Genomic DNA, 15,493 nt, shown 5'->3' on the forward strand with positions numbered 1-15,493 from the left:
GCTGTAGGTGTCCTGGAGTGTAGGCAATGTGCCCCCAGTAATGCATTGGGCAGACCGCACCACCCTCTCTGGAGAGTCCTGCTGTTGCAGACGGTGCAGTTGCAGTACCAGGTGGTGATACAGCCCGTTAGGATGCTCTCAATGGTGCATCTGTAAATGTTTATGAGGGTCTTAGGGGCCAAGCCAAATTTCTTCAGCCTCCTGTTGGACCATTTCAGATTGTCAGTGATGTGTACACCGAGGAACTTGAATCTTTTGTGGATGGGGGTGTGCTCCTTCTGCTGTCTCCTGAAAGCCCACGATCAGCTCCTTCGCTATGTTGACGTTGAGGGAGTGGTGATTTTCCTTGTACCACTCCACCAGGGCCCTCCCCTTCTCCTTGTAGGCTGTCTTGTCGTTGTTGGTAATCAGGTCTACCACTGTTGTCATTTGATTGAGTTGGCCACGCAGTCGTGGGTGAACAGGGAATACAGGAGGGGGCTGAGTACGCACCCTGGTGGGGCCCTTGTGTTGAGGATCACCGTAGTGGAGGTGTTGTTTCCTACCTTCACCACCTGGAGACAGCCTGTCAGAAAGTCCAGGACCCAGTTGCACAGGGCGGGTTCAGACCCAGGGCCCTGAGCTTAATGATGAGCTTGGAGGGTACTATGGTGTTGAAGGCTGAGGTGTAGTCAATGAACAGAATTCTTACATAGGTATTCCTCTTGTCCAGATGGGATAGGGCAGTGCGATGGCGATTGCGTCACCCGTGGATATATTGGGGCAGTTTGCAAATTGCAGTGGTTCTAGGGTGTTGGGTAAGGTGGAGGTGATATGCTCTTTAACAAGCCTCTCAAAGCACTTCATGATGACAGAAGTGAGTGCTACGGGGTGATAGCCATTTCGTTCAGTTACCTTTGCTTTCTTTAGGGCGGCAGGTAGCCTAGTGGTTAGTGCGTTGGGCCATTAACCGAAAGGTTGCTAGATCGAATCCCCGAGCTGACAAGGTAAAAATCTGTCGTTCTGCCCCTGAACAAGGCAGTTAACCCACTGTTCCTAGGCCGTCATTGTAAATACGAATTTGTTCTTAACTGCCTTGCCTAGTTAAATAAAAAAATCGTTAGGTGGATGTCTTGAAGCAAGTGGGGACAGCAGACTGGGAAAGGGAGATTGAAGGAGAGCTCACAGTCCTCCCCGCGTTGTGGGCAATGTGTTTCCCTCGAAGCGGGTGAAGAATGGGTTTAGCTTGTCTGGGAGCAAGACGTTGGTGTCCAGGACGTGGCTGGTTTCCCCTTTATAATCCGTGATTGTCTGGAGTTCCTGCCACATACGTCTCGTATCGAAGCTGTTGAATTGCGAATTCCAACTCCACTTTCCAGTTTACTTTTTGCCTGTCTGATTTCCTTATGGAGGGCATAACTGGACTGTTCGTACTCAAGCGTACTCCTAGTCACCTTACCGTGGTTAAATGTGGTGGTTGGCGCTTTCAGTTTTGCGCGACTGCTGCCATCTATCCACGTTTTTTGGTTTGGATAGGTTTTAATCGTCCCCTAGACACTTCTTGATTAACTTTTGCCGTGTTCAAAACAACTGGACACTCAAATCTCCGACTTCAGTGCGTTCAAAACAACTGGGAACTCCGAATGGGAAAAATCTATTTGAACGATCATCCAACTCGGGCCTCTTTCTAGAGCTCCGATTAACCGACCTGAAGATCACTGACGTCATGATTTGACCTCATTTTTTTTTTGAGTTCTCAGTTGTTTTGAACGCGGTATCTATCAGTGTATAGTCAATGTTATTCTCAGAGCAGAGGCATCCCAGAACATCCAAATAATCAAAACATTCTTGAAGCATGGATTCCGATTGGTCAGACCAGCGTTGAACAGTCCTTACATAGTGAGTCCACGCAACTTATTATGACTTATTAAGCACATTTTTACAACTGAACGTATTCAGGCTTGCCATAACAAATGGGGTTGAATACTTATTGACTCAAAGCATTTCAGTGTTACATTTTTTATAAATGTTCAACTTTGTCATTGTGGGGTATTGTGTGTATGTAGATCAGTGGCATAAAATAAAAATATTCAGGCTGTAACACAACAAAATGTGGAAATAGTCAAAGGGTGTAATGTACTTTCTCAAGGCACTGTATATGGAATACATATTGGCTTATAGAGCAAAAACTATACTAGGTGCCGCAGTAAAGGTATTGTAGGGAATACTCAGTAGGGTCTGCGGAATCTATATATGGTGTCATTTCATGGGGCTCTGAATAATACGGCTGGCCTTTTACTCCGCCCAGCAGGCTGTTCAACACAGCCCCCCTGAAAAACGGAACATATTTGGTTAGTAGAACCCCAACTGACTATTTTCCATTCCAGTTTATTTAAGACAGAAAGTCATGTTTTCCCTTTACCAGTGTGTGGTCTTGCAATAACTAAAATATCAAATCATATTACTATGCTTTTGGGCCACATATTTGGAGATAGGCCGACAACATAACATTTTAAAAGGTTAACTGTCCATGGTTCTGTGTCTCACTGTTCAAATGTCAACATAAAGCTTCCTATGACCTAACCTTTTGTTCAAACTCACCTGTTTTGTTTTCTAGGGACTCTGGTGAGCAGACTGGACTCTGGTTTTATGGACACAAAATCGATCCTTTATAATTATATTTGTATCATATAGTGTCCAGGCACCCCGTTTTAAGCTGTTTGACCACAGTAAAAGTCTAGCAACACTCTGTATTATTCAGAGCCTCGTGAATTGACACCATATATAGATTCTACTGACCCTACTGAGTATTCCCCACCCCACTTTTACATCGGGACAAAGAATAGTTTTTTTTTTCTTTATAAGCCCATAGTAATAAATATATTTAAAACAATAACTACATTTTAATGCCTATTCCACCCATGCTCTACCAAGGTTTTCCAGCACACAGCTTTGACCTAGTGTAGTAGCTATGTTGGTACTGTACTTCAAACTACAGTATCTTCCTTAAACAGACTAATTCATACTCTTAGAGCACATGCTTCCACAATAATTTGATTTGTACCGCATACAAGGTAAAGTATTGGATTCTTCACACACCACAGTAAGATATTATCCCTTGACTTTGTTGTCCTCAAACCACAACTTTGGAAGTATGCTTGGGGTCATTGTCCATTTGGAAGACCCATTTGCGACCAAGCTTTAACATCCTGACTGATGTCTTGAGATGTTGCTTCAATATATCCACATCATTTTCCTTCCTCATGATAACATCTATTTTGTGAAGTGCACCAGTCCCTCCTACAGCAAAGCACCCCCACAACATGATGCTGCCACCCCCGAGCTTCACGGTTGGGATGGTGTTCTTTGGCTTCAAGCCTTCATACATAACGATGGTCGTTATGGCCAAACAGTTCTATTTTTGTTCCATCAGACCAAAGGACATTTCACCAAAAATTGCAATCTTTGTCCCCATTTGCAGTTGCAAACCGTAGTCTGGCTTTTTTATGGCGGTTTTGGAGCAGTGGCTTCTTCCTTGCTGAGCGGCCTTTCAGGTTATGTCTATATAGGACTCGTTTTACTGTAGATATAGATACTTTAGTACCTGTTTCCTCTAGCATCTTCACAAGGTCCTTTGCTATTGTTCTGGGATTGATTTGCACTTTTCGCACCAAAGTACGTTCATCTCTAGGAGACAGAACATGTCTCCTTCCTGAGCGGTATGACGGCTGCGTGGTCCCATGGTGTTTATACTTGCATACTATTGTTTGTACAGATGAACGTGGTACCTTCAGGCATTTGGAAATTGCTCCCAAGAATGAACCAGACTAAGGTCTAAGGTCTTGGCTGATTTCTTTTGATTTTCCCATGATGTCAAGGAAAGAGGCACTGAGTTTGAAGGTAGGCCTTGAAATACATCCACAGGTACACCTCCAATTCACTCAAATTATGTCAATTATCCTATCAGAAGTTTCTAAAGCCATGGCATTTTCTGGAATTTTCGAAGCTGTTTAAAGGCACAGTCAACTTAGTGTATGTAAACTTCTGACCCACTGGAATTGTGATACAGTGAATTATAAGTGAAATAAGTGAAATAATCTGTAAACAATTGTTGGAAAAATTACTTGTGTCATGACAAATAGATGTGCTAACCGACTTGCCAAAACTATAGTTTGTTAACAAGAAATTTGTGGAGTGGTTGAAAAACGAGTTTTAATGACCCCAACCTAAGTGTATGTAAACTTCCGACTTCAAATGTAGATATTCCATTAAAAATCGTCTGTTTCCAGCTACAATAGTCATTTACAACATTAACAATGTCTACACTGTATTTCTGATCAATTTTATGTTTTAATGGACAAAAAAATTTGCTTTTCTTTCAAAAACAAGGACATTTCTAAGTGGCCCCAAACTTTTTAACGGTAGTGTGTAATATATATATATAGTAACAGTCAAAAGATTAGACACACCTACTCATTCAAGGGTTTTTCTTTATTTTTACTATTTTCTACATTGTAGAATAATAGTGAAAACATCAAAACTATGAAATAACACATGGAATCATGTAATAACCAAAAAAGTGTTAAACAAATCAAAATATATTACATTTTTTTGATTCTTCAAAGTGGCCACCCTTTGCCTTGATGACATTCTCTTAACCAACGTAATTTGACGTCATTTTATCTGCGGCCAATGACCTTCAGCCTTCTTAGATGGGCACTTCTAATGTAAATCTATGACAGCACCCAAGGGGCTTTAATTTTCATGCTCTCCCCGTAGATTTTGCGGTAATGTAGTGTCCCCATTAGTGACTGAACACTGAGCCAATCACGGCGCAACTAGAGAACATTACCAACCCCTATGCTCCGTATTTTCCGATGGCTTCCACCACAGAAAGCACTGATCTAGACTCAAACACCTGCATTTTGAAACTGCTTTACTCAAGAAAGCAAAAAAAGAGACTGTATGCGGCTTTATTAACAAAATGTATTTATTTTGTACATTTTTTGCGAACTGATATGTGACACGTATTAAATGTCAGAATAACATGCAAACATTTTTATTTTGTATTTGTTGGAGAGCATAATTTTTTTTCTGTGGGAAAACAAACATGAGCCAATCATGAGATGCACTGCAGTTTGAAGTAGTCCCATTTTAAAACGCCACACTAACGATGTGCACTGTGTCAAAATTAGTCTCTAATCATATGAGAAATGGATTGCTTACCACAAAGCTCTGCCACTGTATTGCCTGTAGGAAGCCCTCTGTCAAGACAGGAGGACATGAAGAGAACTAAGGGTTACTTTATGTTTGTATTCTTATCTTTTATTATGCATTATTGTTGTTGCATTGTCGAGAAGGAAACTGCAAGTAAGCATTTTGTTGGACAGTGTATACCATGTGAATCCTCTACATGCTCCTAATAAAACATTAAACTTGAGAATATTCAGCCACTCATGGAGGACAATGGAAGTTGACTTCAGTATTTATTCTTTATTATTGATATAAAGATAAACACGTTTCGTCCTGTAGGAAGACATGACATTTCCATTCATTCAATGGGATCATTTTACTGCTCTTCCTCGACGACTGCCCTCACCTCTGTCGTCCAGTGCGTTTAGCCAATGACCTTCAGCCTTCTTAGATGGGCACTTCTAATGTAAATCTATGACAGCACCCAAGGGGCCTTAATTTTCATGCTCTCCCCGTAGATTTTGCGGTAACGTAGTGTCCCCATTAGTGACTGAACACAGCCAATCACGGCACAACTAGAAAACATTACCAACCCCTATGCTCCGTATTTTCCGCTGGCTGCCCCACCACCACCACCACAGAAAGCACTGATCTAGATAAACACGTTTCGTCCTGTAGGAAGACATGACATTTCCATTCATTCAATGGGATCATTTTACTGCTCCTCCTCGACGACGGCCCTCACCTCTGTCGTCCAGTGCGTTTAGCAGTGCACAATGGGATACACTTGCTGGCTCTGGGGTGTGGCTGCTGAGAAACACCTGAACTCTGGTCTTTGAGGGCCGGGGGCTTGATCCAGGAGTACTACAAAATAAAACACAGAGCATATACGACTGAGAAACTACACACACACACAAAACGATGTGTGTCATACCACTTTGCATTGATCATGGACACACAGTTCCCAATGTTTCCTTTAATAGCCAGAAAGGCCAGGAGCAGACATCTACATGAGAGGATTGACCGTTAGCATTTATGACAACTCTTTCGATCACAACCTTCACCAGGTCGTTGTCTGTGTGAGGAGATGGGGAAGAAGGACTCGTATTAGGCCTAATACAAACTATCAAAGAACATTGCAGCAAGCCTATTAGATATAATTATTCTGATATGTCTACTACCAGAAGATACGTTTTTGACAGGTGCCGTGAGTGAAACAATCCCCTCCACTCAGAGCAATGGAAGTTGGAACTTACCCATTAAGCGGTTCCACCTGATGTCAAGGACAGAGTGGAGTTGGACTTCAGAGCCTCCAGCAGAGACAGTGTCCTCTCGTCGGACAAACCACACTTCTGCAGATCCACGTCTAGGAAAACAATTCCAAACTACTGTCAATACCACCAATAATATATACGTTTTGATACGGTGTGCCCTAATGAACAAGGCCCTCGATTCAAGCTCAAGGAAAGATCCTGAATAACTGACTTGAAAGAGGGTCAATGAGAGACTGAATGTGTCCCCTAACCTTTGACCCAGAGGTCCTCAGCAAGCTCCTGTGCAAGGGCCGGCCGCCCCTTTGTCTCCCACCAGGGTGTTGCAGTTGAGACTGACCCAGTGGAGGCCGCCCCTGCCCTCAAATTCAGGCCTTCGGGAACCTCCGAGACGCGGCCTAGGCTGCACTGTGCCTACGCATGGCTTGATGCTGCAGTGCAGGGGAGAGGTCAGTCAACGGGAGCTCACACACAACCCCAAATACCACACAATAAGGATGCATGATTCTGCCCATGCAATTGTTGAATGTGTAATGACTTCAATACAGATCTTCTCTGAGTATGTCATACTCGCCATCACCATTAGAGGGAAACAGAGCACTGGCAGATAGCTGAACATTAGAAAAGACAAATTAGAGAGAACACAAACAGATAATGTAAACATGTTGATGTAGCCTTAACACAATGAGCCAAGTAGATATTTTCCAAAGAGACACTTTTGGCTAAACCCTGGTGAGTAACAACAAAGGAGTGTTAGTGGGTGCACTGCGGCACCTTGGGTCGATTCAGGTGAATATGCCTCTGCAACTTGCTACCTTGGTGAGAGTGAGAACGTCTATCTCAATGGAAGACCATGGAGTTGGAGGGTATCGAGGTTTTGTTAAGCTGTCAGACACTCTCAGGGTGCCTTAACAGTTTCAACGTATTCTCCTTGGAGCGGATGGCTAGAATCTTCTTCCTATAGTCTAACCTGTACCTTTCTGAGATGGGTAGAGAGATGAAGGTAGTCATTCCTTTTCCAGACAGAGATCGCACAAGGAATAAGGACAGGTTATGAAGCAAGGGGCTCCTACTTAAAGTTTCAAGTTGGTTAGCCTACTTGAAGCTTACCTGGCTCTCCGACACCGAGTCTGTTTTGGTAGCTGCTGCTGACTGTGAAATGGTGTAGCTGTTAATTGACGGTCAGAGATTTGTCAGTTTGAGCCGATCCCCGTTGAAGTCAAGCATCCCTTGACTCAGGTTTGCCTTGACTGCTGGCAATGGGGCTGAGTCCTGCATAGCGCACACATAATCATAATAAGCCTCGAAGTCCTGGGCATCTCTGCACTGAATTTGGACAGTGTCTAACATTTCCAATCTTGTGGCAGAAGAAACAGCATACATTTAAGTATGCAATATGGAGGAACTTGTATGCATCAAATTGTGGCTTAAATGTTTATATGATATCATATAGCTAACATTAATAAATTGTATCTCATTACACTACATAAATCCTTTGTTTTAGGCAAACATAATGCTTTTGCTCAAGCCATGAGTGTAGGGAGGTCAGATGTGCTGCTTTCTGTCCAATTAGATACTTCCTGGACAATATTTCTGTCCATTGGGGGGACACCTTTGGGCTCCAGAGCACCCAGAGACAAAAGTTTCTTATCGACTCTTTTAGCTGCTAGCTAGCTTCACTTCAAAAGTAGCTAGCTAGTCTATGTTGAGTTCTGATTTGGTCCGGTCTGGACTGGCCTTGATTTCAATGTCCGGTCCAGACTGGCCTATATTTGGCCCAAACATAGATGTCTACGATTGGTTCAGATTTGATCCGAAACATAGATGTCTGTGATTGGTTCAGATTTGGTCCGGACCGGGATTTTGTCCCACTCCTCTTTGCAGATCTTCTCCAAATCATTAAGGTTTCGAGGCTGACGTTTGGCAACTCGAACCTTCAGTTCCCTCCACAGTGTTATAAACCAATCATAGACATCTATGTTTCACAAGTTTGGACAGTACTGCACAGTACAGTACAATATGGTAAAGTAGAGTAAAGAAAAGTAGAGTACAACACAGTAGAGTATAGTATACTGTATTGTAGCCTACTTTACTATAATGTACTCTACTGAACTAAACTGTACTGTGGTCTGTTAGTTTATTCTGTAGGTTGGGCTACTTAAAAAATCATCGCTGCCAGTTTGAAAAAGCTAGCGTAAGTGCATGTGATAGATGGGTGCAACAATAAATATTCTATGTTGCAATCTTCAGAGAAATTAATATTGTGATATAATGATTACTTCATTGAGAATGTACAATAGGTGCAGTTGAAATTTGACCATAGAATCAATGACCAAAAAATTTAAATGCCAAAGTCTGAAAATTAAGTATTTTAAACTTTCATTCAGATTTTTTTTTACTGATTTCAACATCTAGAAAATCCATCCTTTCAACTTTAGTTCAGAACCGAATCAAACCTGATTTTTAAATGTCCTGAAAATATGTATTTTTAACGTCTGGTAAATATGTATTTTCAACATCCGTAAAATACGACTTTTCAACGTCCGGAAAATACATATTTTCAGTATCCATATAGGATGTATTTATGACATCAGGAAAAAACATATTTTGACATCCGGAAAATATATATTTTCACCTTTCATTCAGCTCCCAAAATGGAAAAGACGTCTAAAATACTTTCAATGTCTAAAAGACTTTCAAAGCCATTTTGCTTACTGGGTAAAAGCCAACTGAACAGCCTGGTCTCATAGACTCGACGTAACATAGTAAGTGTAAATCCGGGACACTCAAATTAGTATATGTTACATAAGACAGCTGATTACGTAAATCAAGGGTGGGCTTATAACACGAATGTCTATTAACCCAAGTTGTGTGTTCGAAACTTAGCACAGAAAACTTTAGCATTTTAGCTAATTAGCAACTTTTCAACTACTTACTACTTTTTTTCTACTTTGTAACTACTTAGCATGTTAGCTAACCCTTCCCCTAACCTTAACCCTTTTAGCTAACCCTTCCCCTAACTTTAACCCTTTTAGCTAACCCTAACCTTAACCCTTTTAGCTAACCCTTCCCCTAACCCTAACCCTTTTAGCTAACCCTTCCCCTAACCCTAACCCTTTTAGCTAACCCTTCCCCTAACCTTAACCCTTTTATCTAACCCTTCCCCTAACCTTAACCCTTTTAGCTAACCCTAACCTTAACCCTTTTACAGTGGGGGAAAAAAGTATTTGATCCCCTGCTGATTTTGTACATTTGCCCACTTACAAAGAAATGATCAGTCTATAATTTTAATAGTAGGTTTATTTGAACAGTGAGAGACAGAATAACAACAAAAAAATCCAGAAAAACGCATGTCAAAAATGTTATAAAATGATTTTCATTTTAATGAGGGAAATAAGTATTTGACCCCTCTGCAAAACATGACTTAGTACTTGATGGCAAAACCCTTGTTGGCAATCACAGAGGTTAGACGTTTCTTGTAGTTGGCCACCAGGTTTGCACACATCTCAGGAGGGATTTTGTCCCACTCCTCTTTGCAGATCTTCTCCAAATCATTAAGGTTTCGAGGCTGACGTTTGGCAACTCGAACCTTCAGCTCCCTCCACAGATTTTCTATGGGATTAAGGTCTAGAGACTGGCTAGGCCACTCCAGGACCTTAATGTGCTTCTTCTTGAGCCACTCCTTTGTTGCCTTGGCCGTGTGTTTTGGGTCATTGTCATGCTGAAATACCCATCCACGACCCATTTTCAATGCCCTGGCTGAGGGAAGGAGGTTCTCACCCAAGATTTGACGGTACATGGCCCCGTCCATCGTCCCTTTGATGCGGTGAAGTTGTCCTGTCCCCTTAGCAGAAAAACACCCCCAAAGCATAATGTTTCCACCTCCATGTTTGACGGTGGAGATGGTGTTCTTGGGGTCATAGGCAGCATTCCTCCTCCTCCAAACACGGCGAGTTGAGTTCATGTCAAAGAGCTCCATTTTGGTCTCATCTGACCACAACCCTTTCACCCAGTTGTCCTCTGAGTCATTCAGATGTTCATTGGCAAACTTCAGATGGGCATGTATATGTATTCTTGAGCAGGGGGACCTTGCGGGCGCTGCAGGATTTCAGTCCTTCACGGCGTAGTGTGTTACCAATTGTTTTCTTGGTGACTATGGTCCCAGCTGCCTTGAGATCATTGACAAGATCCTCCCTGTATTTCTGGGCTGATTCCTCACCGTTCTCATGATCATTGCAACTCCACGAGGTGAGATCTTGCATGGAGCCCCAGGCCGAGGGATATTGACAGTTATTTTGTGTTTCTTCCATTTGCGAATAATCACACCAAATGTTGTCACCTTCTCACCAAGCTGCTTGGCGATGGTCTTGTAGCCCATTCCAGCCTTGTGTAGGTCTACAATCTTGTCCCTGACATCCTTGGAGAGCTCTTTGGTCTTGGCCATAGTGGAGAGTTTGGAATCTGATTGATTGATTGCTTCTGTGGACAGGTGTCTTTTTTACAGGTAACAAGCTGTGGTTAGGAGCACTCCCTTTAAGAGTGTGCTCCTAATCTCAGCTCGTTACCTGTATAAACGACACCTGGGAACCAGAAATCTTTCTGATTGAGAGGGGGTCAAATACGTATTTCCCTCATTAAAATGCAAATCAATTTATAACATTTCTGACATGCGTTTTTCTGGATATTTTTGTTGTTATTCTGTCTCTCCTGTTGAAATAAACCTAACATTAAAATTATAGACTGATCCTTTCTTTGTCAGTGGGCAAACGTACAAAATCAGCAGGGGATCAAATACTTTTCCCCCCCACTGTAGCTAACCCTTCCCCTAACCCTATAACCTAATTCCTAAACTTAACCCTAACCCCTAGCCTAGCTGGGTGTATTCACTTGGAACCAAACAGAAGCAAACAGTACGACCCACCTGAATTTGCCCAATAGAAACTCTTCTTTTTGTTGCAAAACGTTTTCCGTTTGCAACTGTTTGCTATACAGTTTGGACTAATGATTACACCCCTGATTGTATTTATAGGCCTAAACTGCTCACCAAGACCTAGCTGAATCAGGTATGCTAACGTAGTCCAACATTGGACAAGAAACCTACAGGATGGTAGATCTCCAGGAAGAGGGTTAAGCTGCCCTGTAGGCCTACACTGGAACAGGTCTTTACTGGAACTGATTCCTGTCACCTGGGTTTATTTCAGTGTAACACACCCTTACTACCATTATTTACTGGAACACGGCGGGCTAAAGACCGTAAACAGCAAAGTTTTAAGGGAATGAATTTCCAATGCCAACACAATCACAATTTACAGCTTCGTTCATAGCTACCATAAAAATTCCACTTATCATTGCTCTATGTCACGTAACGTTCCTTGGTGAAAGCATACAGGACGGGATAGTATATAAAGAGCAGAACAACCTCTACTCATCACTCCATCACTGGCCTACCTGAGAAAAGACTACCTGTGACTTACCTGCAGCTACATAAAACCAGCAAAATCACCATGAAGGTGCTGATCATCTCTGTGTTACTCTGTGTGGGCTTAACTCTAAGGGAGGCAGCAGGGCAGCAGCAGGCTGTGGCAGTGGAACAACTGAGCATTGTTCCAGTTCTAGAGGAGGCTAAAGAGACTGGGCCACTGAAGAAGCTGTGTGACGCTCCAATGGAGACCATAGTAGAACTGGTAGAAAACAAAGTAGAGCTTGCTCTACCTGAAGAGGGGGAAGCTGAGGCTGATGCTCTTGCGCTGGTCCAAGCACCAGCGATAAGGTTTTTGCACTGCCCTGACGGTTGGTACCTACATCAGTCACGCTGTTTCCTCTTTGTGAACTCATACTTGTCGTGGCACAACGCAGAGGAACACTGCAACACTCTGCATGCAAACCTGGCCTCCGTTCAGAACCCCCGACAGTATCGCTTCCTACAGCAGTTAACGACAATGGCCAACCGGCACAGCGCGTGGATCGGTGGATTCTATCTCCAGGACAGGTGGCTGTGGATCGACCGTGTAGGATTCTACTACGAAAACTGGTACACACACCTTGATGTGGACCGCAACGCTTGCATCCATCTGCGCACTTCAGTGGGCTGGTCAAATGCTCACTGTGGCACAGGTCTCCCATTCATCTGTGTGAAAATGTCCTGTTAGTCAAGATTGTGCTTCCTGCCAGCAGCATGATTTCAGTACGAGAAAGCATTGTTAGTTGGTTGATGTTATTTCTAACTGCTTTCCGAATTTTAGCGCAATGAATGCAGTCTGCATCACATCCGGCCGTGATTGGGAGTCCCATAGGGCGGCGCACAATTGGCCCAGTGTCGTCCGGGGTAGGCGTCATTGTAAATTAGAATGTGTTCTTAACTGGCTTGCCGAGTTAAATAAAGGTTCAATAAAAACATTGATTTTATTATTGACTTTATTCAGTCACTCTGGATGTCTGCCAAAAGGCTAAATGTGACGTAGGCAAGATGCAGTCATAGGATTCCATTGATCCAGGTTTATTCTACAAAAGCAATGACGCCCAATATTATTATATTATATAATATTGCGACATGTGTAATGCAAACGGCAGATATATGATACATTTATGAAAGATCAACAACATTTTTATCTCTTCGACAGTGGTGGATTTTTATTTTGTCGAACTTTCATTATTGCAACAAATAATGGTGTTTTTCGAATAAATAATGATTGCAGAATAATTTTGAAGGTAAGCGGGGCACGTGATGTCATCACGTAACTTATAACGCTCCACACTTCATTCTAAATGCCTGCTGCTAGCAAAATCCCTTTTTTCCACTCTAAAAAATTTTCTTTTCTGGGGGGGTGACATTATGTCCAGCTGTTTTTTATCGACACAAGATAGTTAAATGGAAGTGCACCGTAGTAGGCGATCTATTTTCTATGCGAACTTTCTAAATGTCTACAACAAAGCACTGGACAAGTTAAAATGGAAACACAAAGTAGCTACTGATGATGGAAACTGTGCTCTTCGAATAAATATGATTGCCGAATAATTTTTAAGGTATGCTGGCACATTATGTTATCAACTATAAAACTCCACTCAACAATAACAAATAATGTTTATTTTTTGCGGGACAAGGATTGTATTGACTTTCAAAAATGTCTGAGTTGCTTCACATTGCAATTCGAAGTTTCAACATCAAATTGCTTCAGATCATCTAGGCCTGAGTGACTGCAAGTTACACCATGGCACGGACAGTGGCGATAAATTGACATATGAGAATGATAAGAATATGGCAAATATTAGTCAATTTTTGTATTATATCCATCCTGGCTTTTGCGGGCTACCTGAGACATGAAAGATAGGTGGGCTGGGCATACAGGCTGTAGCCACTTTATTAATGCGCAATATGCCTAATAAGATGATGGATACACTTCAAGCACATTTATATTCGACATTTTAGGTTTTTGCCCCGCAAATTTTAGGGGGGGTGACGTCATTACTTCCAGCTGTTTTTATCGACACAACAGTTTAATGGAAACGCACCGTGGTAGGCAATTGTAGCGTCTGTGAATTAAATGTCAAGAAAAAAATCACTGGACAAGTTAATGGAAACATAGCTATTGCAAGTTTTGATTACCTATGTAATTGCTTTCCTGTTATAAAGATGTTATGGATTTGTTTTATTCTTTCTTTCCTCCTAGTGTAGTAGTTAACATACCATAGCAGACTGGCAGCAACACTTTGGCTAATGTTTACCTGTGAGTGTTGCCCTTCATTTCAGACACAGGTTTACTTTTTATTTCATTTAACCAAGCATGCCAGTTAAGGACAAATTCTTATTTACAATGACGGCCTACCCCGGCCAAACCCAGACGACGCTGGGCCAATTGTGCTCCGCCCTATGGGACTCCCAATCACGGCCAGATGTGATGCAGCCTGGAATCGAACCAGGTACTGCAGTGATGCCTCTTGCACTGAGATGCACTCGGGAGCCTGAGTGACTGGTGTCCCCTGACAGCAGATCTGGGACAAGGTACATTTCCCTAAACGCTCCTCACTCTTTTTTTTTATGACACCATTTCATGGCTCAAATGGGTTGCTTAAGTTACCAACACTCAATTCCTCAGTGAGATAAACTCAATTGTAACTGTTAGTTAGTATGCAAATAGAGCATCCAAAACTGCCAATGAGAGGAGCCACAGGGCTTAAATAAACATAAGTCTATTTCCATGGCTCAATAATAATACTTTACATAGTATAATATGTTTTACATATAATAATGTTTAAAATAAAAAGTTGTACATATCATTATTTGCTCTATAGGCCTACTCTATTTTGGAGCAGACTTGTCATGGAAAATGAACATCCTCCAACTCCGTAACAAACATGATGAAAAACAAAGGAAACATCAACCAGCTCATCAAGAACTAGTTCCATTAACTTTCAATCACTGTAGCTACATTCATTCCATGACCTAGGTAATGATCCATCACGCAGAAATCATTTGCCCATGTGTTTTTTCAGTGCTGGTACAGAAACCCAACCTGTACTATATTAAGGAAGGGTTGCTAGACCTGAAGCATGGACCAGTGAGGCTTTTTTAAGATGACCAATTGAATAGATGTAAAATGCCTTTGCTGCTCATTTAATTAAAATGTGCATAATAGAAGTACTCAAGGAAATTTGAGAAGTGCAGTATCCTGTCCATTACCCCCATAGACAGGAAGCACAGCAGTGCCCTATGATTTGAGTAAACACAGCGAGTGAAGAAGCACAAGTTAAAGTTAAGACCTGCAGTGGCTGGTAGTCCGTGTTCAAAAAGGTAGTCCGTGCACATTAGCCTATAGGCCTACAATAGATCTGCAATAGGTCTACGGGCCTTGAACAGGTTTGTGTTCCACTCACTCAGCAAAATGTATTTTCCTTTCCTTGCAATCATGTTTTTAAATCCTGTGAGTTTGCAGTGCTGGAGTTCAGGGATTTTAAAAGATTCTATGAGGTTGTGTGGGCTTCAAGTCATAAATTGCACTTATTCCATGGCCCTAACTGTGACACTGAAAATAAACAGCAACTTAGATACTTAT

General features: G+C 42.1%; 1 protein-coding gene and 1 long non-coding RNA gene across 2 annotated transcripts; one reads left to right on the forward strand and one right to left on the reverse strand.

The window, feature by feature from the left end:
* Positions 1-4,953: 4,953 nt before the first annotated feature.
* Positions 4,954-8,243, reverse strand: LOC106580089 (uncharacterized). Its single transcript, XR_006760861.1, has 3 exons — positions 6,698-8,243; positions 6,429-6,538; positions 4,954-6,036 (listed from the first exon to the last, which is right to left on the reverse strand). It is a non-coding gene; the product is annotated as an uncharacterized lncRNA (long non-coding RNA).
* Positions 8,244-11,848: 3,605 nt separating this feature from the next.
* Positions 11,849-15,492, forward strand: LOC106580088 (ladderlectin). Its single transcript, XM_045702981.1, has one exon. The coding sequence runs from the start codon at positions 11,948-11,950 to the stop codon at positions 12,590-12,592; it is 645 nt and encodes a 214-aa protein (XP_045558937.1). The 5' UTR covers positions 11,849-11,947; the 3' UTR covers positions 12,593-15,492.
* The last annotated feature ends 1 nt before the right edge of the window (position 15,493 follows it).

The sequence above is a fragment of the Salmo salar genome, chromosome ssa20 (genome assembly GCF_905237065.1).
Source record: "Salmo salar chromosome ssa20, Ssal_v3.1, whole genome shotgun sequence".
NCBI lineage: Eukaryota > Metazoa > Chordata > Actinopteri > Salmoniformes > Salmonidae > Salmo > Salmo salar.

Bases quoted from the DNA above. Each gene is read 5' to 3' on its own strand.
- LOC106580088 (XM_045702981.1), top strand. From the start codon at position 11,948: ATGAAGGTGCTGATCATCTCTGTGTTACTCTGTGTGGGCTTAACTCTA.